Genomic DNA, 27,911 nt, shown 5'->3' with positions numbered 1-27,911 from the left:
GAGCTGCGCAGCTTGAAAGCACAGCGGATATCATATCCATTAAACCAAAAAATATGACATATTTGGTAATCAGAACAAAATGAAAACTTTTTCTTGCTTCATTCGTTGCACTTAGATATAAAAAAAGGGGGGAAAAAATTCTGTTTGGAGGTGATTTGAGTTTTTATTTTTTCTTTAAACTAATGTAATCCTATTCTCACGACTGTGATGTGAACAATTCTCCTGATTGCTTTGTCTTGAAAATGATTTATTGTGATGTTTACTTACAGGAAGTATTTGTTGCTTTGTTAAAATCAGGAAAACTCCCACATCCAAAGTAAATCCATCCATCTTTTAATGTAAGCCTGTAAAATCTCAAACTTCCTCTGAATAAATCCTAAATATATCTACATTTATTAGAATAGCACATAGAACTGAACATAGATTCATCTACAGATGTCTTTTCTCTTGCATATATATGATCCTGCAGTGCAGCAGGGTGCATGCGCTTTGCTTAGTAATCCACACGATGGCGCTGCTGCCTCTCTTTCTGCCCAGATTTAGTCTGGAGGTGAGAAAGCAGAAAACGGCTCCATCAGGGATCCAAATTGCTCTCGTTTAAAGGAGGTCCTCTGAGAAGCAGAAGTGAGGCAATTACAAATGGATTTCATTTCGGAAAGATGCTTTCACGGTGAAGTGCAGATAGTTTGTGGCCCTGGAGGAGCCGTTCCCCTAATGTTTTCCAGACGACTGCATCCTGGTATCGGAGAAGAAGTCTTCAGCTGTCTGCCGTGTCCTCAGTTACCTGAGCAGCGTTAAAACATGGCTTCTGATTTATAAGTCTGTCTTGTGCTTAACCAACTATCAGTCGTTTTATGAGTTTGTGAAATATGTCTTATTTAGGTAAGGGAATACAGATAAACACTTTCAGAATAAATTATTCACTCAACTTCCTGCTTTGTGCCATTTTGAGGTTGTGTTGTTTGGTTTTTATTAGCCCAAAAAAGCTCATTTGTGTAGTTTAGAGTTGCTCTACTTTCTATTGATCCACATTAATAATTACAGAAAGTGTAAAAGCCTTTCAGCCAGCAGATTGGCAGTGCGCAGCAACATGTGTGAGAAAACTTTTTTTGTGGGGGGGCGTTTTGGTAAGAGGATTTTAAACGTTGCAAACGCTTTTCAACCGAGACACGGATTCATTAGTCAGCTTTTATAGCTCAGCACGCTGAGTAATTCATCAGAGGAGAATATTATCGGTGTTTTTGTTTTGTTTTTTTTTTTGTTTGTTTTTTTTTTTTTTTTTGCCATTTTTGGTAAAGTACTTAAGCAAAGATTTTCCTCCTTCATGCCTTCCTCTGGCTTGTGAAGGCTTGTGACTGTGTTCGAACTTGTACCTGCATCTTCCATCAAACCGCTTTAACGTCAGGAAGTGAAAGAAAATACTTCAATGTGTCTGGAGAAAAAAGAAAAAAAGAGTCTGAGTTTTCTGTTCAAGTTATCCAAATCAAAACTGAAAATCAGAGTTCAAGGTTTGTTTTTTTCTAACGTCGCTTTTACTTGGTTGCCATGACAGCTGCTAGTTACCATAGAGACGGTGCAGTTGGTATAAGTAATCTAAAACCTGTTTGTGTGTACGTGCATAGGGCTGTGTTTTCTTGACACGATTCCAGATCCTCTGTATGTGAGATTTCTTTGCTTATCGCCTTCTCTGTCGCCTCTCCAAATGGACAGATTGTCTCACATCCCATCACCAGATGGTTGGACACCGCAGGATCATATACCTCATATCTCCCACACCTATATGCATCCAGAACTTCTGCTAGTGCAGCTTAGTGCCCCCACATTTCCCCCCCCAAACAACGGCGATCATCAGTGATGCTGCGTGTCGGCAGAGGAGCCAGATGTAGATTGTGTTGACCTTTGTGTGGGACGATTCGCCTCCGGACTGGAGTGTGTGTTTCCTGTGGTGTCGCTCTCTGAATGGCGGATCTTGTGGGAGGCACCAGGAGGGAATGTGTGTGACCCCACAGGCGAACTTTTAACCAGTGTTTCTCTCTAGAGGTGGGCTGTGTGGTCATTCTGACTTCAGTTGCAGGAATCGAGTAAACACTCTGCACAAAACCTCCTCCTGCTTCACGGTGAGAAAATTGGGCTCAAAAATGCAGAATTACAGCCTCCTATCCACATTTTACAGCAGTTTTACGGAAAGGAAAAACAATGAATATCTAAAAATCAGCTGTTGGATGTAACCAAGTAGAGTTTTTGGGTGATTCTGCCCAGAAAGCTTACCTTTCTACGTGTCGTCAACAGACTGTGATTGTTGACCAAACTGCTTAATGATTAAGTCAATTAGGCCAAATTAAAAGCAAGCCACAGTGTTTTAAATACATTATTGTCTTGTATTAGTTTTTTTACACAGATTATTTGGATGTCATGGTTTTCAAAAATCCAAATTTCAGCTTTCAAATCAACTAGAAAGCAGCGCCGAAATGTGTTCTTGTTGCGTTCGTCTTGTCCCGTTAGTTTATTGTCATCTGCTTTGGAGATTTTATCAAAAACATTGGTCATTGGTTTACCACTGATTTGTGAATTGCACCATTTCCAATGTGCAGATTTGAGATGATGTTCATGATGTTTAAACTTATAACAGTTAAGTATACTTTTAGATGAAGTGCACTAACTTCTCATGTTTGAAGAGTCGTCCCACTTCTTAAATCTCTGCAGACGGTTTATCATTTACAAAGATTTTTAAAGCTGATGCCTTGTGCAAATTTAAATCGGTAAACTTAACATGTAAGATCCCTTATGAACTGCAGGGCTTTTGTTTTTATCAGTTAAAGTTTTGTCAGGTAAAATAGAAACGGAGTCATGTTCTATGTTTGGTTCAGTCCACTTGATCGCTTAAGTAGACCACCAAAAAGCCAGAAATAGCTGGGCTGACGTCAAGCTTGACTTCCATCTGATCCGACTCTGTTAACAAAATACCCTTTACATATAAACTTTACTCATGCTTTGAATAAAGCATCACATTTCTTCTGGTGTTTACCTGATTCTGCAAATGTCAGGTTAAATCAATCCAGTTCTCGGATAACCCAACTTTTAGAGATAGAACTAGAAATCACATCGTCAGTAATAACTGTTCCTCTGATGTGCCTAACAAAAGAACGATGATGATCAGATGAAGTATTTTCAGCATTCTGAGCCGTTTTCTGTCCACTGCCCCAACATGTCTGTAACTCAACCAGACAATAAAATCTGAGGTACCTAATTAATGTGTCATTAGAGAACACAATGCAGCTCATTGTTTTATTTGGAGAAAACATCATCTGTCATGATCGCGTTGCAAAATAGTTTGGAAATCAGCCTCAAAATCTCCGATTGGAACAGCTCCACTGTAATTATGTTCTTTGTCTGTTAAATTTGCGACATTTCAAACTAAAAGCTGATTTTTAATTTCAAGAAGTCAGAAATAGTTTGACATTTTAGAATCCAATTAAAAGAAAAGGTTGGCCAGAGATTGTGTGTTCAGTGGAGTAAAATGTCTTTAACAGATTGTTTCGGGGGTTTTTAATCACAATTATCAACTGAATGTTAATATTAGACAAAGATACTCTTCGTAAAGACAAATTGCAGTTTTCAAATTCTGTTTTTACTGGTTTAACAGTAGAAAAACTATTTAAACAAACTTAGTTCTATGGGAAAAAATGTTCTTATCCACTTGTTGATCCATAAATTAGCAGCAATTAACATGTAGAATCAGGAAACCACTGAAAAAGAACCTGAGTGACAACATGAAGTAGGCCAGATTGTTTTGGGTCATAAACTCATGACCCAAAACACATCAGTAAGTTCAGTTCTGAATTTTTTGGCTGGTTTCTCTTCTTAATAATAGAGGGAATCATTTTAAGAAACATTTTGTTTCGTGTTAAAGGTTTTATGATCTGACAAAATAAATCTTCAAGGAGACGATTTCTTTTCTCCATCTCCGTCACGCCCAACGAGATTTGTTTTTCTTGAAAATCTTCTCGATACGATAGCACAGCTGTTGGGTTCGTTCAGCATGGGCAGCACACAAAACAGACGAGCTTCCACTCCTTGCGAGCACGAGCTTGTCCCAGTCAAAGCTCAGTGTCTCCATAGTGATGAGCTAGAGGAGGAGGAGGAGGAGGAGGAGGGCGAACGTAAGCCTGGTAGAAACAGAGAGAGGGCGGGGAGAGGGATTGTGCGTGCAGCGGAGAGAGAAAGGCAGAGCTCAGGCAGAGACATGTAAGAGATGTAGCCCGGCTGCTGCAAGCTGAAGGAAGAGGAGGAGTTGTTGAGCTCTGGAGATCTGCAGAGAGGAGTGAGGGTGAGAGAAAGGGAGACAAAGCCGGCGGTGAGGAGGCGAGGAGTAAAGATAGGACAGCTGTGGCTAAGAGAGAGGAGAAAATAAAGCACTTGTCCTGCACGGCAACAAAGCGGCGGTCAGGAGGAAACAAGACGAGGGGAGTGAACTGCTGCTGCTGCATTTGGAAGGAGAAGAGGTGAGCTGTTTGGGACGAGATGGGGAAAGAGGGATAACGGATAGCTGTGAAACCCAGATGCAGTTGATCCAGAGACTGCTTGCAGTTGTTTTATGTATCTTTAGTCTCTTTCTCCATTAAGGCTGAGATGATTACAGCACACTAAACTAGTCCAGGGCTCTCAATCTCCACAGCTGACTGGGCTAATTTACTGTCTGTGCATGCAAGTAGTGGATCTGGACTTTAGTGCTCACTATGCAGGCTTTGCGTTGAAGTATCAAAGCGCAGATGAGGCTTTGGTGATTCAACGACTCATTATTGCACAAGTTTGAGCTGTTTGTGTCCTGCTGGTAAATTCCTGGTCTTGATTTTCTACATTTTAGTAAAAATGTAGCTGAAGTGCCTCCTCGGTTATGCAATAGGCTCTCCTCATAGTGAGGGAGTCATGCTGTTTCGGTAATAATTCTTTTAGTTCTCCGTCATGCATGTTTTAGAGCGGTGGGCCACATTTTGGCATCTGAAAGATGCAATGTTCACAGAATTATTTGAACATAAATAAAAAATGTTTTTAATCTAGTTTTGCTTCAAACCAGCTGCAGACATAAAAAACCACAGCAATCAGGTTAAATCTACCTTCTGTTCAATTATTTGTTCCCTGAGGGGCATAATAATTGGTCTGTGTTGTATTTCATCACCACCATGGTGGCTGAGGTAACAGACATTTTTAAAAGGGATTTTTAATCGTTAAAGAGAAAAATCACCATAAAAAAGTAAAATTCATGGCTTAAAGGCAGAGATTTAGCTCAGACTCTGTTATAAAACCAACAATTACATGAAGAATTTCACTTATTTCCAGCCTGCATGAACTTGTTCTGCAAAGTTATGAAAGTGAACAAAGTAACCGTCAGGTAGGAGCATAAAGGGAAGGAAAGTTGGGAGGTAAATAGAGGGAGGGATCAGTGATATCAGGAGGGAAGGACAGGAAAAGAAACTGTTTTTCTCTCATTCAGCAGTGAGATGAAGCCGATAATCATCCAGACTTTTACTTTGGATTCTGCTTGGTTAGTCATACTCTGATCTCCTATTTAGCAGATCATTACTTTGTGGTAGTAAAGTCCATAGAAAGAACCCAGTGGGTGATTTTATGAGAAGTTTTTATTTATTATGACTTAAAACAACCAGATATTCTGAGTCTGACCTGTCATGACTGCCAGCCTCTGTAAACCACTCTGACCTCTGACCTCATTACGCAGATCTGACCCACCAAATTAGAAAAACTTTAAAAAATAAATTTGTTCTGCTCATATAAAGTGTCATTACTTTTAGGCTGTTTCACATTTATAAATCCCAACTCTAATGTATTTTATTATGAAAACAACATGAACTAGCTTAGTAGCACTGCGATTTTCATTTTCTGGGTTCCTCAGATTAAGTTATGATTTGTGTACATCACACAATGTCAAAAATTATTTTTAAAAAGCCTTTTTATTTATTTTCAAACAAAAATCATCAGTCTGTGATTCCAAAGCAGGAAATGTTCCTCTTACATCTTTTAGTTAAAGTGTGTTCATCCTCATACCATGATGCTACCTCCCCTTTATTTTGCCTGTTGTGAGAATCCAACAGCAGAACTCTGTTAAAGTAAACAGCAGGTGTAACAGGCAGCTAATGCAAAGCTAATCCTATTAGCATCTATCTTCACAGCGGCCAGTATGGCATCCTGCTAACCTGATTACGTACCTTTAACCTTTTCCAGGATAAAATATTGCATGTGCAGTAAGTTTCACGCTTCGCTGGCTCTGACTGCAAGCAGCTGCAGCAGAACCAGCACAATGTAAAAACCACCAACCTGGATGGTAGAAAAACGACCTACAGTCTACAAACTGACATTCAATAAAAAGTGTTTAGTTTTTCCTGAGTGGCTTTTTGTTTTGTGGAAAGACCAAAAGGTGGCTGACCTCTGGTGCCGCCACTTTCTGTTAGTTTCCTACTTTTCTGAATGCACATGCACAGTTCGGCGCCCGAGGAGAGCTTTTTGTGCTCCTCTGCAGCGTGAAGATTGGTTCCAGTGTGAGGCTTTGAAGCATTTATTAACCCAGGGAAATATCAGAGACCATTTCCTCCCATCTTACTGGGAATTCATGAGCCCCTCTGCGTACAGTAGGGTGTGTAAGCTTTGAGATATCTCATTTCAGTCAAGATCCTGCAGCATTTGGCTGAGTTTGCACACACACACACACACACACACACACACACACACACACACACACACACACACACACACACACATCTGATCTGTTCTCCAAGTCGTAGTTACAGTTCTTGTGCTATTAATGGAGATATATCTGTCTCCATGTAGGCAGACTTATTAACAGCCGGTTTTCATTGGCTCCCTGTGAAACGACCCGTCCCATTGGTTCCTGCCGCACATCATTTTTTTTAACACATTTACTCGTAACTCCCCTCCGGTTGCTAAGAAACCAGTCGTCTCTAGTTTCCCATAAGCCATCGCTACAAGAATGATGTGTGTGTGTGAACTGTAAATATGTATATTTAGTTTTCTTCGTGCGTGTCCCGTTAGCAGCAGCAGCTGTGGTGGAATATCGGGGCGAAGTGTGAACATCGCTGTCATGAACTCAGCCGAGCCCAGCGCTGCTTGCCTTCAGGGGGTTGGATGTTGTGTCTTGGAGCTGCCGGTGTGCGCACTAACTCGTGGGTCCAGACAAATCGATACTAATCATTCCAGCTGAAAGCTCAGAGGAACAACATGAAAAAGAACGAGCGGGAGGACGGCGGTGATTAAGGATTTAGGGTCAGGAAAATGGCAATGACTGGGGTGAAAAACGAGACGCGCGTCGTTTCTGTAAATGTGAATCTTTGCTACTGCACAAACGAGAGCCGGCAAATTAGATCAGTGCTTTTATACAGAAAGAGGATCTTTAACATTTACTGTTTACAGTTTAGAGTTGCATGTAACGTTGATTCAAGACACACTTTTACATGTTTGCCTTGTAAAATGAATACGTTTCCACCACGTTCTACCACTGGTGATGCGAGGAGCAGCCATGTTGGAACGTAAAGTCTGTTTGTAAGTCGTGACTGGAAGCAGTTGGTGTTTCTCCCAGTTTCCCCGACTCCAGTTGATTTTTTTCAACTAGGAAGTCTGAATTTCCCACTTCCAAGTACAACCGAAACACAGCAATGCAGAAGACTTTCGATAGAGGAACATTACAGCATTAGTTTCCTCCGGTGTAATCCTGCTGAAACCTACTCTAAAAGCTACGCTGGCTGTTTGTCTTACAAAACAAGTCACCTTGGTGTACCTGAAGCCATGTAATCAGGTTCTAAGATTGCATTCAGACAGACCTGAGCTATTTACTGATCAATACCACCACTCAGTTGTCCTGTAATGCATTCTGACCAAGGCAATTAAAGTAAGCTTAGGCCAGTGATTCTTTGATCTGCAGGAATCAATGGAGGAATCTTCAGACGTTTGAACCCCAGTTGCTCCATTAGCATCAGATGCTGCAGGTATTATTGATGTTGCAGTGAACTAAACCTTGCAGTCTTGCAAAGAGAAGGTAAGTCTAAAATCTAACAAAGATGTGGCCATCGGGGCCAGATTTCACGGGTGAACGATGCTGTGAAACCTCGTCTCTTTCCCAACTTTTTAGATTAACTAGATAACAAAAAAGACGAGGCTTGAATTGAACCAGGCAAATGAGGTGGTTTGAGGTCAACGGAGTCTGGACAGAAAGCGAAGGGAGGCGTAAGGAAAGAAAATATGAGGGTAATGAGATGGACAGTTTGGCGAGTCGGTGTAAATTAAAAGAGACTGAGGGGTAAAGTGTTCACTTCCTCCTTCTCCCATCATTAAAACGGTTTGCTAGCTTGAGCACAAACAGCGGCTGGACTGTTGGTTCCCTCGGTGTTTCACGGTCCAGTAAACCCACCAGCTCCAGCGTCCCCTCCAGTAAGACGCACAGAAAAGGCTTTTTGTCTCCAGCGTCCCGAGCCAGAGGTCACTGTGAATGCACCTCGATCCGACGCGTTCTGTTCTCCTTTCAAAATAAAACGCCATCGTTCGGTTTCCAACGAGGTGGACCTGTTCTTGTGATTTCCCTGTTTTACTGACCTGAAAGAAGGTGTTAAAATGACCCACTTTATTCGCAATCAGAGCAGAACAAATCCTCCTGCTCCTAATTCCTGATCGCCAACTTAAAGGACTTGAAGGTTACTTTTCAGAGATGGAGAAAAAATTCAGCAGGAAGAAGTGCAAGCGTGTATTCGTTAACCGAATGCATGGAGGCTAATCTGTTAATCAGGCACGTTCAATCTGGGGTAGCGGGGCCGCTAACAGGATTAGCGCCCTGATTGATGCACAAAGACGACACACAGAAGAGCTCAGCAGAACCGAGGAAGCAAAGAGTGACCCAGATGACTTCATACTACGGCGATAACACCAGGAGCGCCGGTGGAGTGAAGCAGCTCGGTTAGCCACTGTTTCACATTTCTGTGTGCGGTCAGAGACAAACGGTAAAAGCAAGTCATGACTTCTTCATCTCTGTATGTCTGTTAGATGAGGAAATATTATTAAAGCCTTTCAGGTTATTCTGTTTAGAATACATTTGAATGCTTTAATGTTCTGTGGTGACTGTGGTGGCTTAGTAAACCCAACATTCAGACCAAACTACAGTGGATTTTTGGTATTTGCTTGGTTGGGGGCCACAGCCGCCTTCAAATAGCTAAAATCTGCAAATATCTGAAGCGTCCCTGTTCCATTGCTCATACCTGCCTCACATACCAGCCCTGTCTTAGAGGGACTGTAAATAAGCACGCATTTCTTTCTACGTTCTGCTGCTTCATCACATAAAATTAAAGTAAAAGGCATCAAAGTTTGTAGTTTTAATGTGACGGAACAGAAAACTTCACAGGGTCTGATTACGTCTGACAGCATCGTATTTACCTGCTTTGCTTTTTCCTCCAGTGGTTATTACGCCGCTGGAACAGAAGGTACAAGCGTCGCCTTATCAAGGTTATGTCTCCTGTTGATGCGAATGGAGTTTAGATTTAATGAATAGCTGCTCTGTCAGGATTATATGGCGGCACAAGTGTCACACATGAGCATGCACAGACATCATTTAAATGGAAATGGGCTGATGCTGCAGTTCGGCAGCATCACAGAGCCTGGAGTGTGTGTTTTAATAATAGTTAATTCTCATCCATTGAAGAGCAACAATATAATCTTCTTCCCCTCACTTTTAACAGCTGTTTAGGCTGTTTCCATGTGAGCGAGAGCGCACACACTTCTCTTTTTTTTTCTGGTTGTTTTTTTAAAGAGGGATGAGAGTGTGTGTGGGTGACTGCTGCAGCAACCATTGTTGCTATGGTGAGAATTGAACTCCAGGCTGAGGTTGAGGCTTCTGGTGTATCTGAAGTGGATGCTGTTGCATAAGGCAACAAGTAGCGCACCAGTTCACACCGTGCGGGGCAATTACTGTGCCTTTTTTTGTGTTTGTGTGTGTGTGAGTAATTATTAATCCGTGATGAAACAGAATTGTGAGAACTGAGTCATGCTGCAGCCCCACCGCCACAGGAGGCACCGTAAAGGCTGAAGATTTTATGGCCTTTTTTTATTGGCCATCATCGTCTTGGTGGTTTTCTACATGGCTACAAATTCACAAAATACATTTCTGTGATGAAAGTCCAATTTTCAGAAGCTTCAGTTATAATTGGATGGATTTTTGAAATAAAAGAAAAAGAAAATGGGAGAAATCTGAGCATTGGAGTCGAGCTTGACGAGCTTTGGGTGGAAAACAACAGATGTGAAAAGTATTTTATGCATTTTAGTTTAACTGGAATTAAATATGCTAAAATATAGGATTAAAAAGACAAAGTGTGTCCATGACAAGCTTGTCAGTTTGATTGCTTAACAGATGTAGAATAACGATTTATGCCAGGCAGCCTATTCTTCCACACAGGCCTTCTTTCTTTTTCATGCTTTTTGGACGACCTCGAGCAGCCGTTATATAAACGCTCGCTGAATTTCCTTGCGATGCCAGGAGGTGCAGATGGCGCCAGCGACATCCTTGCAGAGTCCCTGCTCGTCTCTGTAGAGGATTCGGTACCTGGCACCGGCAGCAGAACGAAGGACTCTGTGTGGTTAATGAGCGACTCAAGACGGGAATCTATAGACAATTACCAGCTTGTTGTTTGACTCGGATCCCCTCAGGGAACCAAGAGTCCTACGAGAAGCTCAAAGTCAGAAAGTAGAAGAAGAACGGATCAGCTGGTGTTTAAAATTAGCTGGCTGTCTTCATTAAATAATTTTTATCATTATAGAAATCATGTTTCTGTGAAGGCAGATAAGAATTTATTCTTTAAATTGATTTCTGTCACAGCATGTCAGTGATCTCAGTGATTTAAAAATACTTTTAATTAATGACTGTGTGTGTTTTCCATTCATAAGCAAACATTTATTGCAGCATGAACACCCAGAGATACATTTCAGACAGTTTAAAAAGTTACAAAATGCTTCAGTTTGATGTATTTTATAGAAATTGTTTGGTGTGGAAAGGAGAGGAAATGAAAAGCTGCTGGAAATGTAAAACCATCCAGAGGTCAGGCTGAAGAAAAGCCCTGCTATTTTTATTCTTCAGTCTCTAAAATTGAAAATGCATCTCAATTTCTCATGTTTTTCTGTTCCAACAAGGAAATTGTTTCTATAAAAGTGAAATAGTTTCAATTTGTTGTTTTTGTTAAAACCTCTCAACTTGAGCTGCAAACATTTTATTCTTCTCGAGTTCAAAGAAATGTTGATTGTTAAAATCTGATTTTTGCCATTTCTTTCACAAAAAAGTTGAGTGGCTGAAATTGATCTGTCATCCAAGTTGCCTCTCTTTTCATCTTATCCTCCAATAATTGGATGATCAGTAACATTATTTAAGCAGCAGAATTCATTTTTGTTCATTTGGTGCCTTTGCTGCTTCCTCTGAGACGGTGCAAACGTTAAAGACGCAGAAATGAACTAATTGATTAATCTAAAAGCAGTTTTGCTCTTAAAAGATTCATTTAACCTTTGTAAATTAAAACAAGAGTCATCAGTTTTATGCATATTTGCAGCTTCAGCATTTAATTTCCAGAGTTGGGTGTTGAAATGCAAATCTACTAAAAGTTCCCGATCAGTTTCTTTCCAGTTGTTTTTTTATTTTTGTTTTTTTGTTTTTTCCAACGCTCTGATGTCTTTTTGTTCATTCAGGTGCTGAAGATCAACCTTATTGGCCACAGAAAGCGGATCCTGGCATCACTGGGGGACCGGCTACACGACGACACGCCGCAGAAACCTCCGCGGGCCATTTCCTTACGGGTGAGGACGGCACAAGCTGAACACGGTTCCTACACAGAGTCAGAGTCAGACTGTAGCTTCCCCACTCCTCCTTTAGCCAGATGCTAAAGTGTAAATATAAAACTTGGTGGATTTAAAGATCTTAGACACATGAATGCATGGATGGATGGATTAGTAGCTAGATGGAGGAAAACTGGAAAAAACAGATGGATTAATTGATGGACAAATGGATGGATGGATTAGTGGATAAATATATTGACAGATGGATGGACAAGCAGGATGACAGATTAATAATGTAGATGGATTTACAGATGACGGATGGATAAATGAGACGAAGTACAGATGGACGGATTTTATGCAGATGGAATATCTGAATGCAGTCATTTGTATGGGTAAAGGATTGGAGACGACTTTTAAATTAAACTATTTTCTTCATAGATTTTCTTTCTCCATACTGGAACCGTCCATCAGATCATTTCAATTAAAATAAGTATTAATGCACAAATCTAAATATGACTGTATTTATCTAAATCTGTGTGAAGATAAATCCTCCTGCTGGTGATGTCATCGCCACCAAACAGCCCAGCCTGTTCCTCTCCAGTCACAACAATATATGTCACCATAAAGGCGCTCTTCCTTTCCATGCTGTGTGTGTGTAGGTGTGTGTGTGTGTGTGTGTCAGCAGAGGAAGTGATGGATGAGTCCACCCAGTTGAACCCTTTACACAGTGGAGCTAAAACACAAACTAGAAGAAATATATTACTTTTGCTGCTTCACTTTATTTTTTTGGCAAAGTAGAAAAATATGCTGATGTGTTGAACATAACAACTTTATTGGCCTCATTTGTGCTCCATAAACCTGATATTTCAGCCCTGCAGTGATTACAAATACATGTATGCAGCTTATGATTGAAGGCAGATTATATTGGATGTCTTAGATTATGATGTTTGACTCTAAGATGATTAGTGTAAGCTTCATCATCTGGTGGCGTGTAAGCAGCTCAGTAGAAGGAACGATAGAAAACCATCAGATACAGTCACTGCTCTGTATTAGTCTGTGTTTGTGTAGATGGAGTTTGGATTTTAGATTCTATGACCTCTTAGGTTTTAATTCAGAGCAGTAGTTTATGAAGCCGAGCACTTTAGAAAGACGGTAAAACCTCGTGCCTCTATTGCAGCAGAATCGACAGGAAATCAGGTTATTAAACGACGGAGGCCGCCACTCACGCTCACTTCCTGTGCTGGGTTTTGTTCCAGGAGCCTGGAGGGAACCACACTCCTCCCCAGCTCAGCCCCTCGGTAGGCCAGGCAGCGTATACGGCGGGGGTTCCCGGCGGATCGCTGGACGTGCAGCACCTCATTATGCAGGCAGACGCGCGGCGCAGGCAGCGCAGCACCGAGAACTACTTTGACGACGTGCCGCGATCCAAGCTGGAGCGACAGATGGCTCAAGTCAGCATGGTGAGGATGGAGGGATGAATGGAGGGGCTGGGTAGGAAATCTGACCATTAATGGCTCACATGTTTACTGGAGGAAATAAATATTTTTATAGATTACAATTGGTCTAATAATTTGTGCCTCTTTTCCTTGTAAATACTAAATTATTCTGTTAATATTTTATTCCTACTTGTCTCTTTTAGCCTTCTTAATTGTTTTGTCTTCAGATCTGAAGACATCTTCAGTCTCTTTCTGATTATACAGACGTGTATTTTATGTAGATAGCAGCAGTATGAAGGGGCCATGAAGACATTTAGGGTTTTTTTAAGACTTTTATCATCCTGCGGGCTGCTTTCAGGGTCAACTTGCTTTTACGGACAGACCTGGTTTTGTTGTTTTGAATTTTCTCCACTTGTAGACGATTGTTGGTGCAGTGAAATGGTTAATTTCACTTAAAGCTCCTATCAAACCCATAAGCTGCTGCAGTCACCATTCTGTCTCTCTTTGGATCGAAACGGTGCACACATCCTTAGAAATGTTGGTTAAGAACTTGTTTATCATTCAAGTCTATTATTTTAGACATTAGATGGACATCAAAGTAAGGATGTTTTCATTTAATATGTCCAGAAGCAAATATTATTGTTCTTATTTAAGGTTATTGCTTCAAAATTTGTTGATTTATATTTCCTCAATTTCTCATTTTTGTCAAAATTCGTATTAAAATCGTCCAAATATGTTAGGAAAGCACAAAGGCTTTTATAGAGTAGGAGATTTTTTTTTTCCCTTTTAGTTGTATATGCAGATATTTGTCACCAAATTAATATTTTTATTGTTTGTCCCAACAACTTTTAATTACATCCAAACTAGAAACTCAGACCTCTTGACTTTTAATCAGCGCAGTAATTCAGATGCACACGTCGAACACGGCAGCTGTGTTTTGATTTCCTGTGATTGGGGTCTTTTGGTGAATCACGGATCTCATCAGTGCAGAATAACGCACTTCTGGTTGTGCGTCTGAATCCCAGCTGTGTGTGTGTGTTTCAGAGTGCATCTCCTCTGTTAAACGGCGCTGAGGTGGCGCTCATGAGTCAGCTTTGCACGGTGATGGGAGGGAGGAAGGATGTTTCTTCTGTCATTACACCAGAACAAGCCGAGCAATCAGTGCTAGCGTGTGTTTGTTTGTGGTTGCAGGCTGGCGAATGGTGCGAGCCGATCACGTTGCGTCCGCCCAACGAGGCGACGTCCTCCACGCCTGTTCAGTACTGGCAGCATCATCCAGAGAAGCTCATCTTCCAGTCCTGTGACTACGAAGCTTATGTGAGTCCAAACCCTTTAACCTGGTTCTTACAGAGTCAAAGATGCGCATGTGACCCCATAAGCATTGGACTAAATGTTGTGTAGAAAGTTTCACCCAGATACAAACATTTTGAAGCATCAACAAGGTTCTGGTTATTGTGACCAGACTTTTGACTGGTTGATTTCCTGACATTTCCCCAAAGGTCTTGCATAATTTTCAAGAAAGTTGAGGTTGCAGATTTGGGTTGGCGATGCAAAAACTCAACATCCAACTGTGTTTCAGCCTCAAGTCAAGGAATGCTTTATGTCAACATGAACATAAAACTACTAAAAGAAGTTCCTGTGCCGACAGACAGACCGACCAGAACCATGGAGAACATTTATGTGCAGAGCTGAAGGAAATTGAGCTACAGATAGGCCTGTCACGATAAAAACATTTTCTGAGCGATTAATTGTCTACAAAAATGATTGCGATAAACAATAATATTGTTTCAAGAACTTTTGACGCTGATTTAATGGAAATGACTAATAATGCATGCAGTTTCCTGCCATAGATACACTTCATTTTCAAAAGAACACATAACACTTGAACTGATAAACTATATAAACAAAACAAGCAAAAATAAAACGGATTCTCAGTCTCCATTAACAAAAAACGTACTTGAATCAAAACTAACCAACATAAAGCCAAAGTGGAAATAAATACTGCATTCAACCGAATGAGTCCAGATTATGAAGTCTGTACTATATTGGCCTTCAGTAATCCCTAGATTTAAATAGAAAAGATGGGAACATCCTAATGCAATAGTTCACACTGCACGACTTTTTGCCCCCATTTTCTCCTTACGACAATCTTAGATCGTTGGCTGATCTAAGATTATCGCTGGTGAACCGATCATCCTGCAGGGTTACGGTAGATTGTCGTGGCCGCTCCCATCTAAATCAGGGGTTTTCCCCGATTGGGAGCTTAACGCTGAATGTGACAGGTAGCCAATCAGAAAGCACGCGGATTCTCCTCCTGCTTTCTGAGGGGAAATTACGGAGGGGAATCCCAAACAGCTGAAACAGCGCAACCCAAAGTCCAGTGGACATCGGAGATGATATGTGGAAACAACATTAATATTTATTCAACATTTCGTGCAAAGAATATAGAAATTACAAGGAGAGGAGTTGGAGCCAAATTGCTACCGCAGTTGATAAACCCGGTAGGTTTTCGGCTGTTCTTCGTTAACGTGACATAAATAGGTTATAATGATTTTCATTCAGTCAGGAATTTATGCTGACTCTAGCCACATGCATCACAGGTAGATTCTAGTAAAGCACTGATTAACCTGGTTTTAAAATGAATTAACTGGACTTGTAGCCGGGCACGACGAACCCGATGGTACCGTTATACCTAGGATTTCTGTCGGCTAATGTGTCTCTCAGGTTTTGAAAATCGGCCGACAACTCGTGTCGTGTGCGCTGGACATTACACTAAGGAAACGAGGAAGGGAGCGTCAGTGGAGACCCTCTTCATTCAGTGTCATCAAGAGAAAGAAAAAAGGCAGGAAGAGACGATGAAGCCGATAATTAAAATGAGGTCGATAGGTTTAATTTATCGTGCGATTAATTGATTTATCGTTTATCGCAACAGGCCTAGCTACAGAGACATTTGAAATGGAACCAATCAAACCAACTCGCTCTGTGTTGAACTGAATTTACTCACCTGAAACATTTTCAATTCAAATATTAACATCTGTGGTACAAGAGAAAAATCAGGCGATGTCAATATCCAACGGCGCGTTGCGTTCAGGTACCAAACAGACTGGTGAGGTGTTGGAGGAATCTGGTGCGTTCAAGTACAACCAAACATCTCTAACGTAATTTAAACTCTTTTGACTCACAAATATTGGCATTGTCTTATTTAAAAAATAATCCTAAATAATATGCAGACCATTTTAAGTGGCCTTAATATTGTATATGATCTGTCCAGGTATTGGCTACACCACCTTATTCTTGATTGATTGGAGAAAATTGGTCACTTTTTGTAATTTCTAGAATGAAATAAAACGAAATATGCTTAGAAATGTGTGAGATTCTTTGTTCACAGCACAATTAGACATTTAATTTAGTTTTTCTTGATTAAAGCAAATCAGAAACGTGCTGACCTGATCAATGTGTCTAAACTTTGGGTTTTTCATAAAACACTGCAAATAATCCAAATTCAACTGTTTCCTGTTGATTCTCTGTTTACTGAACACTGGAGATCAGTTTCACCTGCAGTCAGTTTTTTTAAGTCCAGACCTTCAGCCGGTTGCATAAAGGATGCTTCATGTCCGCAGAAAGAGCCGCGAACCTCCGGAGGGTTAGACACGGAGCATCCGGACTGAAAATGATTTCTGACTCGCTGCAGGGAAACCACTGCAGAGCAAAATGAAATCTTAGGAAGATTGAGAGGAAATGTAAGTGGATCTCTCAAATAAAAATGTTCTGATTGATTTGACAGCGTGGCAGTGGAGATATACAACAGTTATGAGCTAAATCAGTGTCGGCGCATGAATTAAATAAATGGAAAAACTTATATGGATGTAATTTGGGGGAAAATCCAGTGCAGCTCTGCCAGAGAAGGCATAAATTATAGATCACCAACACATACAGGGGAATGAATTAACTTAATATTTCGCACAAGTCGACCGGTGCAAGTTTTGTTGAAATGTAGGCATAATTTTAAAATATATCCTCTTTGTTTGGATGAAAAGTTTGACTTTGAACTGATCAAACATGCTGTTGAGTGTTAGTGCAATCGACAGAGAGTAATTATTGAGTAAAATGTTCTGTAAACATTCGGTAACAGCAGAAACATCCATCAAGCTGTTGCTCCAAATCCCAGCATGCTACTGGGAAGCCCCTCTTTGAGCCAACTGGAGCTGGCCGTGTTCACCAGTAACGTTCGCTCACACAGATGAAGCCACGACTGGTGGAGAAACCCGTTTTGTGACACATTAAGAAGGGAAACATTAGTGAGCACTTCAGGTGAAGATGTGTAAAAACTGTGCTGGTATGTTTTTATGTGGAAGCATATTTACACACTGAACATTTCAGAAAACTTTGGTTTCCACAGAATTATTAGTGGGACAATTATTAGCATCTCTGCTATCAAAAGGACAGTCTGAGTTTAGCAAAGTCCTACCATCATAAATGTAAACATTTGCGGTGGCGGGGCTTTTTTTCTGTTTGTGCATTTAATGTTGCTATGGAGACTTGGTGACGGCGAGCTTTACAGACTTTTTCCTCTTCTCCCTTCATCATCATCCTCACTGTGTGAGGAAGAAACTGCTCTCTTCCAGGCTTTTGTGTCATCGTGTTTTATTTATAACCCATAAACTTGGAGAGAGTCATGGATTACAAATTATTAGTTCCTAAAAATGTCCTTCATGTAAATGAGAAGAAAAAAAATCTGTAGTTTCTGTTAATCTATAGGAATTGATAAGAGATACAAAGTAAAAAAGTGAATCTATTTTCAGGCTTTTAAAACATTTTTTTATTATAAATAGCACAGAGTTTAGCTTTAGGACCAGTAGGAAGTCTCAGTTGTAGGAATACAACGCAGCGTCTGAATGTTTTTCCTTTTTAGAGACAGTGGTGGTAATTTATTTCACCAGGGAAACGTGGCGGTGCTTTCAAACACCAGATCCCTGTTCCTGGTGCAGAACGCTAAAGGAACCTCAGAAAGTGAGATAAACGAGCGAGAGCCACAATGGAGCGAGGTGCCAGGAGCTGCAGGACGGACAGAAATAAATTGGATGGAAAAGACACTGATAAGGCAGCTTTGTGTTTGTTTTGATGGACGGATGGTAAAAAGCCAGAATCGGTGCTGGCTGTTCGGCAAACACAGCTTACAGCCACAGCATAGGAAATACAGCAGCTCACAGTTTAGCGAAGTCATGCTAACGTTATTAGCGCCATCGTTAGCGGCCAACATGATCCATCCAAGCAATAACAACTTAAAATTTGGAACATAAATCCAACATAGCAGAATCTCTTATATTGGATTCACAAGACGGAGAAAAAGTAATAAAAAGCTGTTTTTCACGACTGAATGTAGACTTGGAGAGACTGAAACGTCACTTTTTAAAAATAAAGATGTAATACAAACTTAATGACTTTTTGTCCAACCTCGGTTGTCTCACTTCTCCAGTTTTGTTCTCAAACAATTTTTGACTAAAGTTATTTAGTAATCATTTCCAGCGCCGTTCCTCTCCATCCCAGATAAACTTTGGTTTCTGTCCAATCTTTTTTGTTCTAGTGGTTTTAAACTTTTTAGTGATTGCTGACTGTAAATCTGACTGAGACCTTTTGAAATATTTAGATGGGATCCCAAAAAACATGAAGGTCAATATAAAATATTACTATTGCTGGAATAATTTTAAAAAAACAAATTGACGTTTTTGTAAACTCATGTTGGCGTGACGACAGAGTCCAGCTTTATCGCTTCATCCTTGTGAGGGGAACCTGGAGCCAATAAAAAGACGTTTCGCTGCACAGCAGTGACTGACACGGGGACACGGCGTAACGCAATTTCCAGGACAGCTGCCAGCAACTCTGACACGACAACAAGTTAATGTTATTAGCTCCACTCAGGGCAAAACATCACCATTTTCAGCCAATTTCCTGATATTAGGACGCAGACTTTCAGTAAGGAAACGACCCAAAGATGTAAAATGAAAGTAAGAAGTCAATAAGAAGAGCTTTATGTGAGTCATTTGGAGCAAAGTTGAACAGATGAGACCTAAAATCTTCAGGTCCTTCCCCTCTAATTCACTGAAAGCCTTGTTCGGTTCCCACTTTAGAGAATAAGTCTCCTCTATAAGCTGTTGAGTGTCTGTCGGTACTCAGGATCCAGGCAGAGAGAATCCTGCTGGTGCAGGACGGTCCGTTCATCACTGGAGGACGGCTCTGACTGTTTCATCATCTTCGTCAAAACTGCACACAGAGCTGACAGGATGAATTTGGAGCATGATGCTTGTTAATTTTTCTTGAAAAGAATCAAATTTGACCGTAATAAAAACCTTTTTAGATGGAAGGAAACTTTACAATCTGTCTCTCTTTGTGTTTGTTGAGCTGTCAATGCGTCCAGCAGGGTTTTAATTAGGCTGCTGAAATCTGGCGCTGACAAACAAGCCAACAGCTTCTGTGTGTGTTTTCTACAGTACCTGGGCTCCATGCTGGTGAAGGAGCTGAGAGGGACGGAGTCCACACAAGACGCCTGCGCTAAAATGAGGGTAAAGCTCAGTCTGATGCTCTTCCTTTCTACGTTTTAACCTGCAGGCTTACGGGCTGCGCACCGACGACAAGATGCCAAGATAAGGCGAAAAGTTTAAGTCATATTCACAAAGACCTAAAAAAAACCTTCCTGTTAAATAACTTTTCCATTAAACCTATGTTACCTCTGGAACATTGTGCCATTAGCTTTAATCCAGGCAAAAAAAATAGATGAAATTGTCCTTATTTTTAAAAATAAGTGTTCTATCATTGGCTGTTCCTCTTTATAACAGCTTATTGTGTCTCTCCTACTGCAACCCAGACTTCTTCTCTTTCCGACATGCTGCAGTGTAAAATTCATGAGCAGAGCGTCCCGTTCTCTTTTCTCCGTTTTCATTGCAGCATCTTTCCTCTCCGCTTTCTGCAGCGTTGCTCGGCCAACCCCTTTGCAACACGCCAAGGTTGCAAAGGAAGTGCAATGAGATGCACATTGCTAATGCACCTCCACCTGCCTCACCTGTCCCAGCAGCTCCTTTTATCCATCCCTTGATGGAAACGGAGACGTTTAACTTCCAGGTTCACAGCAAAATGCAGCCGCTGTTGGCAGATCTTTTGGCATAACCTGTTGGTAACTGGGTCGATGTGCTGCAGAGAGGATGAACTAGAGAACAGAAAGATCTAGAAAATAAAGCAGGCAGTAGATTCTCATGAAGGACAAATTGTTTATAAAATGTGGAAGAAAGAAAGACGTACTCTGCTCACGTCTTTGAATGTATAACAGCTTTTGGCAGGTCGAGCTCTTTGCTGCATAATCTCTTCAATATGTGTGTGTGATTAAAAAGAATGAGGTGAGATATACTGCAGGGGCTTAATGAAGTGCCACGTGGTATAGAAAACGCCTGCTGCTGGTTTAACATTTATTTTCTGTTGGTTCTCGTGGAGATGATATGCTTTTCATGGAGGAGGAAGTTGAAGGAGCTTTCTCAGACGGCGCTACGCTTTAGGCTGAGGCAAACCGATGCAAAGTTTAAAAATCACAGCTGCCTCTTCTTTCTGTTTCCGCGTTTTGTCTCCTCTGCCCTCCAAGAAGTCGACGGAACAGATGAAGAAAGTGCCGACCATCGTCCTCTCCGTGTCCTACAAGGGAGTGAAGTTCATCGACGCCACCAATAAGGTAACGGCGCGCAGTCCCAGCGACGCCTACGCTAAATGACACGTGAAAGGTCAGCGAACATGAAGGGAGGAGTGGCATTCAGAGGCGTCACGTCTGACTCTAAACAGGATCAAAGTGTGGGAGTTTAGTTTATTCTTCGGCTTTAAAACAGGCCGCCATCTTTAGGGAACTGATGAGGAGGAGCTCAGGAATAAACACTAAAACAGTGTAAAAAATACCAATTCATCTAAGAGTTTTACCAAGACAGTAACATTTAGTGACGTACGAAAACCTCCGACACAAAAGGTCCAAACACAGATCTGGAGATACAGTATGGGTCAAAAACATAGTGAATGGAAGAAGTTAAAAATCACAAAAAGACATCTGTGATCACCTGACTCCAAAAAGTTGATGGCATCTATTTTGGAGGGAAATATGCAGAGCTGACTGGTGTAAATACGATCCGTTATACCAACAGATTATGGACGTCATAGATTACACAGTCTGTCTATAATCTGTAGAGTTGAACCACTTTGCTCATAAAAGCAGTGATAAATATCTGTTAAATCTTTACTGCGATCCTTAATTTCCTGCGTCAAAGACCAAAAGTTCACCTGATGTCGAGTGAAACGTCCCCACTGATATCATCTTACAATAAATATTTATATCTTCCTTCTAAAGAAAATCTGGTGTAACTTTTAAATATTCTTAACTTCGCACAAAAAACAATCCATCCCTTAGATGATGTATAATTTATTGCCTTAATTAACGCGACACAAAGTGCTGATTAAACCAGAAAAGGAACACCAGCAGTCACTTCTAAAAACTTTCAAACCAATACTCTGCAATATTAACTATGATTGTGGGATAAATAATAAATCAGTTTGTTTTCCTTTGAAGAAACTGCGTCTTTTTAAGCTCCTTCTCCTCTCCTCCCTCTGCAGAACATCATAGCGGAGCACGAGATCCGCAACATCTCGTGTGCAGCTCAGGATCCAGAAGATCTGTCTACGTTTGCCTACATCACCAAAGACCTCAAATCCAGTCACCACTACTGCCACGTCTTCACTGCTTTCGACGTGGTCAGTCCTGCCGCCGCGGCTTCACGGGGCGCTTCGTGGCTTTTAACCTTCCTGTTCTCATAAATGCTTCCTCTCTCTCTCCAGAATCTGGCCTATGAGATCATCCTGACGCTTGGCCAGGCCTTTGAGGTGGCCTATCAGCTCGCTCTGCAAGCCAGGAAGAGCGGCCACGGCTCGGCGACGCTCCCCGAAAGCTTCGACAGCAAACCCGGCAAGCCCGTCCCCAAGCCCCGCGTCAACATCCGCAAATCAGTAAGCATCGACGCGGCGGCGAGAGAAAATCCATCCAGAACTACGAAAAAGATTAACATTCGACGAAGCGAAAGCTGCTTGAATTTTATTTTATCACTCTTCGTTCGGATGGATTTTCACTTCTTATCATCTTTTAACCCCTGAACTCAAGTGAAGCGTCGTTTTATTAGCTTTCGATGCAACACTAACATCATTCTATTAACCTCCATTTTTGACACACCCTCACATCATCTCCTCCCTGCTCATTCCCAACTTCTTCACCTCTCAGTCCCAATCTTGTGCTGCTTGTGTCTTCTGTGTGTGTCCCGGCCCAGTGGACGATGTGGCAAAGGTTTATGTGGATATTTAATCTGCTAAGCTTCCACTCGGTCTTGCTGTCCCTGCAGTCTCTTACACACTCGGCTGATTGATGAGGCCTGTTTGCATTTCGCTCCTTGGAGGCTTGCTTGCTCACTCTGGGTTTGTGCGAGTTGTGCGCTTAAAGAATATAATGTACCCTGCTGATAAGTTGGTAAAAACATGTCAAAAGATAGACGTGTCAGTTCTTTAGAGCCTCACGAAGAGGGAAAATAAAGGCGACGTGTTTGTGTCACGGTTTATAGTTACGCTTCAATATGTTTGTTGCTTGAATACCCAAATATTCAGAAATATAAAGCCCTAGTTTTGATATTTTTGAAATGCATGTCTTGGAGAAGAAAAAATCTCCAACCGCATAACTTTTAGGATCCCAATTAAAAATGCAGTCAGATGTTTTTCTGACTGGCAAAATTCATAGAACGATCCAGACTGATGGGCTAAACATTTACTAAGTTAGTTTCTGTATTCAGTTTTATTCTCTCATACTTATCCAGAGTTAATTCCTGAATCAAATTCTAGACTTTCCTCAACTTTCTAGAAACTCTGGTATGTGAACATACATCAGACCCGTTACAGATTTTTCCACTCAGTCTGCAGCTGTGACCTTTCAGTTTGAGTTTAATTGTTTTCAGTTCTGTAATCCACTCGATATTGGAAATAGTATTAAAATTATTGCGATTCTTGTTTTTTAGCATCAGGTTAGCCTGCGTGGTTACCCTGGTAACGCATTATAACTCTTTGCATCCTAATAAGATGAAACAACAGGAATATTTTTAATCAACAAGAGGTCAGATCAGGTTTTATTGTTACTCTACTGCCTCTTGAAGTCATAGCAACCCAAAGTGAGTTTGTCAACAGTTCATCAGCCGGCGGCGGCGTTTTAAAATAGCCGCGGTAACAAGCCCAGCAGCATGCGGGTCCGCAGGGCTCGGTGTCTGGTTCCTGAGGACGCTTCAGGCCGTAACACACACAGCGTGATGGTGGCGAACGGCGGCGTCGGAGGGACAGCCTCACTGTCCAAACTTAGACGTGAGATGCTGTTGAGAGAGCAGCGAGAGGAGAGACGGCTAATGAGCCCACATGCTGTATCTGTGAGTGATCATATGCCTACAGTACAGAGATGATGGATGACGGCAAATGTACTCACATTCTGCTGAGTCTGCTACATTAACTATTATTTGTAGTTTTTTTTTTCATCCCCGGCCTTCGTGTGCATGTATACGGTCTAGTTAAAGGCTTGTGGTGTGAAAACGCTGCAGCACTTCCTCTACAGAGTCTGTAGATCTGTAACGTTAGGCCTCTGATGCAACGTCGCTGCTTCTTTTAGTCGAGACAATTACAGACCAGTAATGCGAGTCTATTTTATTTTAAGACTGACATGTAATTCTGTATCCAAACGTGGATGGAAAAGCTCGCCAGCGCTATAAAAACAGGCCTGTTGCATAGCTGCTGTAGTCTGTCGTGGTAACTCAGCTTCTTGGATGCCAAGTACTCCACAAATAATTGCTATAAACACAGAACTGGGTGGGATACGGACTTCTTAATTTATACTGGGTATAAAATTATCGCTTGTTATTTGCCAGCTTGGATTTCTCCACAGTTTGTAGCTCCGCCTCTCTATCGCCCTCTGTTGGTGGATAACTCCTCTGGGCTGATGATTTACTGCTGCTAACTAACTTTGTTGTAAAATGTTTAGCTTGGAGTCGAACCCTCGCTCATTAAGAGAACCCAGGTAGTCCAGGGATCTCATTATGATGCCTTCTGGGTGCAAAGCTTTAAAAGTCTTCCAGGCATGCCTGCATGTTAGAGGGCCCTCAGGTGAAATTTGTAGGCTTAACGACTTTCTGAAGCTTGGGAGGGATTTAAAACCCCGAGGAAGAAACTGGTTTCTGCTGCAGTTGCCTGCCTGACCTTGAAGAAACAGAGGAGCAAATAAACTACAAATAACAGAAATATAGATTTTTTTTTTAAAGTTAAAAACGGGGATCTAATATCTGGTAAATGTCACAATAAGAGCAAATCATTAAAAACCCAGACAGACAATCCATCTGATTCAAAAAAGAAATTTAATCAGCGTTAAAGCGGCAGTTAAAAGTTACTGGTGTCAGGTTCTGTTAAAAGAAAAGGTTGTAAGTATTTACTGTTACTTAGACTTAGTAATCGCCTCGCAGCTTCAGTGTAAAACAAACCCAACCTCAAAAATGTCACAGCATTTTGTGCCACTGCTGTTTTATGACCCGAGTGAAGTTGGCTGCCCACCTTCTTCAAATCAGACAAAATTGGTGTCGGTCATGACGTCTGGAAACATTTCTTAGCATCTTTAAAATGATAGCGGCACTAACAAACATTTTTGCTGCACAAACGATAGACACCGACTCTAACCAGCCAATAGAAATGGCTGGTTTCTATTGGTTCAGTGAACTCTGCAAAAAGAGTGTGACTGGATCATAAACAGCAGGGAGTTAGTTTTTATTTAAACAGAAAAGTAACATTAAATGATTTTAGCAGCAGTAGAAAATATATTTATTGGTAGATTCTAATAGAAGTGGGTAGGTGTGTGAAGTCTATTACTGTACTCATGGAAATGACTTGATAAATATTTTTATTTTTGGTTGGGATAAAGTACATTGTCTAAAATATTTTGCTTTTCCAGTTATTTCTTACAAATGTACACAGAAAAATCTGCTTAATTTACAATTTTTAGAAGAAATCGTGCCTGTTGAGTAGATTTTCTCTGGCTAGGCTAGTTAGCCTGCTGCTCCTTTAGCTGCCATTCTTCTCTCTAGTAAACAAGATAAATGTAGCAGTAGGAATTTTTCTGTTGATTATTTTTCCCTCCTAAACAAAAATTCACATGAAATCAGATTTTCTGGCTTTGGGATTGTAATGTTCACTTTCGGTTGAGTTTTTCTGTCAGCCTTGCAGCGACTCGTTTCCCAAACTCTGTTTGTTTTGTTGCTGTCCCAAAGTCCTTTTAGCTGTTGCTGCAGAAATTGGTGGATTAATGTGGCGTAACGTTGCTTTTTCCAGCTTGGGTTTGGCTGAACTGCAGTAACGATGCTGTCCTACGCTGTTGCCAAGGCAATGAGTTTGCTGCCATGTCGTTGCCATGGTTTTTGCTGTGGGTTTTTTTTTTTTTTTGAGTGCAGCTGCTGTGTCGTCGTGGTTTTTGCAGTGCCGCTTGTTGATGTCCGTGTCTGTAGAGCTCGCCCACGTTGACGAGTTTGACCTCTGCCCCTGTAGGTTATCATGTCTCCCTCCAGCCGCTGGTCACTGGGCCACATTTACACCCCCCACCGGCCTCCTCTTCACCCTCCTCTTCCTCCCCCTCGACTCTTCCATCTTCCTTACAAAGCTCACTTCCAGGTCCTTCACACTTTTCCTTCTTCTGTTCTTTATTCCCACAGTTTATCCATTCAAAACTGCAGTTTTCTTTGTCCTGTTCTCTTTCTTGTATCCATATTCATATTTTAGTAACAGCTGTGAAAAAAAAAAAGCTAACCTATTTGTCTTGCCTCGGCTTTAGTGTTTCAGTCTGTTCTGTGTCCCTCAGTTTCCATTTAGCCCCTGAACAGAAAGTCGAACAGATAAACATTAAAATATCACTGAAAAACCAGAAACACAACAGGTTCATTTGTAGAGGTTTTAATATGGCTTTTGTCAATTGAACAGCAGTATATGTAGTTGGGGCATCCATAAACCTTTAAGCGTTTTTTTTGGATCCTCTTGAGCTCAACCCAAAACAATCCTGGAAGATTTAGGTCAGTTAATTTTATTTATATAGCATAATTCAAGCAACAAGGCAGTTCAAAGTGCTTTACATGAGTTAGAAGGAAATATAAAACTAAACATTGGTTCCCCATGTTTAATAAGAATAAATAGTCCATAATTTAAAAACGAGATGTTGGTTCCAGTTGTGCTGGGTCGAGTTCTACATCATGGTAGTCGTGGAAGAAGTTTAATTTTCTCTTACAAACCATTTGTTTGGTTCTTTGGCAACATTATTTGAAGGAGTGTGCATGAGACCATCATAAATATAGCACCTGTCATGAACATGGAGTATTTATGATTGTTTATGGCTCTTGTCATGAAGTGTCTTTCAGCAAATAATGACACTTGCTGCAACGTTGCTTTAAAAGTTGCATTAAGTGTCATTATTTTCCAAATTACCCCTCATGACACAAACATTAATGTACTCCTTTATGTTCATAACAGGTGTTAATGTCAGTCTTATGCATCCCTTCAAATAAAGTGTTAGCACTTCTTTTGACTAGATTGTAATCAGATTTCTGTTTATGTACAGAGTCCACCAGATGTGTAAATAAAAAGCCTCTGTATGCACCAAAAAGGTTCTTTGGACTTTTGGAAGAGAAACGGCATCACAGATCTCCCATCATGCTTGTCAGTAGCCATTAGCTGCTTTTTCTTTTTGTGTAGATTCACGAGTCTGATGCCAAAAGCAGCTCATGTCCACTGTTAAGAGCAGTGGAGGCCTGTTTACTTTCCAAAAGGTCAGGACGCCCTGTCCCAGTGCATAGCAACGAATTGCACTCAAACTAGAGGATGTTCATCATAGTGGAGGACGCTGCAAGTTAAACAGGACTTTATTTAGCTTATGTCTGATTTTCTGTCTTGTCCAGATGGAGCAGCCGTCAATGGACCAGAAGGGCCATGCTAACGTGCCGTGGATTGTGGAGCCTGGACAGGAAGCAAAGAGAGGAGTCAACACCAAGTACGAGACCACTATTTTCTAACATACACCCGCCTTGTCCACTCCTGTGTGTGTGTGCCTTTCAGAAGTTGCCCTGTATCGGGGCCCGGCCCCGGAGTTGGGCACGAGCGACGCACGCCGCCGCGTCACCTCACCGGCTGAAAAACAAATACTTTACACCTCGTCCCCCCTCTCCCTGTTAGCGCAGCCTGTCCACTGCATGATGACGATTGGCGCTGCGTTCTCTTTTTCTTTCTGCTCTCCTAGGCCTCGTCCTCCTGCCTGCAGGGCTATCGCATGACCTTTGAACCCAGGGTAGTGGTGCATTTCTGACTCCACCTGTAGGGGGATGGTCAGCTCAGTTTTTTTTGTTTTTTTTTTTGTTCAGTTGCTCTGCCTTTAGCTTCTTATCTCTCCGTTTTTAAGCTCCATCCCTCGCTTTTCTCTTCTACGGAAGAGGATTAGGGCCACTGGGAAATTTTTTAAAAACAGTTCAGACTTTAATCCCAGAATTTTGAGAAAAAAAGTCAGAATTCTTATCTAGATTATATCTA

General features: G+C 41.3%; 1 protein-coding gene across 6 annotated transcripts in view; it reads left to right on the top strand.

Annotated features, from left to right (window-relative positions):
* Nucleotides 1-27,911, top strand: part of anks1b (ankyrin repeat and sterile alpha motif domain containing 1B) — a 191,871-nt gene that overhangs the window by 161,693 nt on the left and 2,267 nt on the right. For 2 of the 6 annotated variants that reach the window (XM_014981297.2, XM_014981298.2), the window contains exons 20-28: nt 11,740-11,847; nt 13,083-13,286; nt 14,454-14,579; nt 19,751-19,822; nt 20,890-20,976; nt 21,900-22,037; nt 22,122-22,289; nt 25,890-26,012; nt 27,287-27,378. In XM_014981297.2, the coding sequence (XP_014836783.2) occupies nt 11,740-11,847; nt 13,083-13,286; nt 14,454-14,579; nt 19,751-19,822; nt 20,890-20,976; nt 21,900-22,037; nt 22,122-22,289; nt 25,890-26,012; nt 27,287-27,378 (1,118 nt within the window). The remainder of the gene's footprint in view (nt 1-11,739; nt 11,848-13,082; nt 13,287-14,453; nt 14,580-19,750; nt 19,823-20,889; nt 20,977-21,899; nt 22,038-22,121; nt 22,290-25,889; nt 26,013-27,286; nt 27,379-27,911) is intronic. The other 4 variants (XM_014981304.2, XM_014981303.2, XM_014981300.2 and 1 more) reach the window with 3 other exon arrangements.

The sequence above is a fragment of the Poecilia mexicana genome, unplaced genomic scaffold (assembly GCF_051168715.1).
Source record: "Poecilia mexicana isolate PSO_F unplaced genomic scaffold, ASM5116871v1 scaffold_23, whole genome shotgun sequence".
NCBI lineage: Eukaryota > Metazoa > Chordata > Actinopteri > Cyprinodontiformes > Poeciliidae > Poecilia > Poecilia mexicana.
This window is presented reverse-complemented; position numbering and strand designations above follow the sequence as displayed.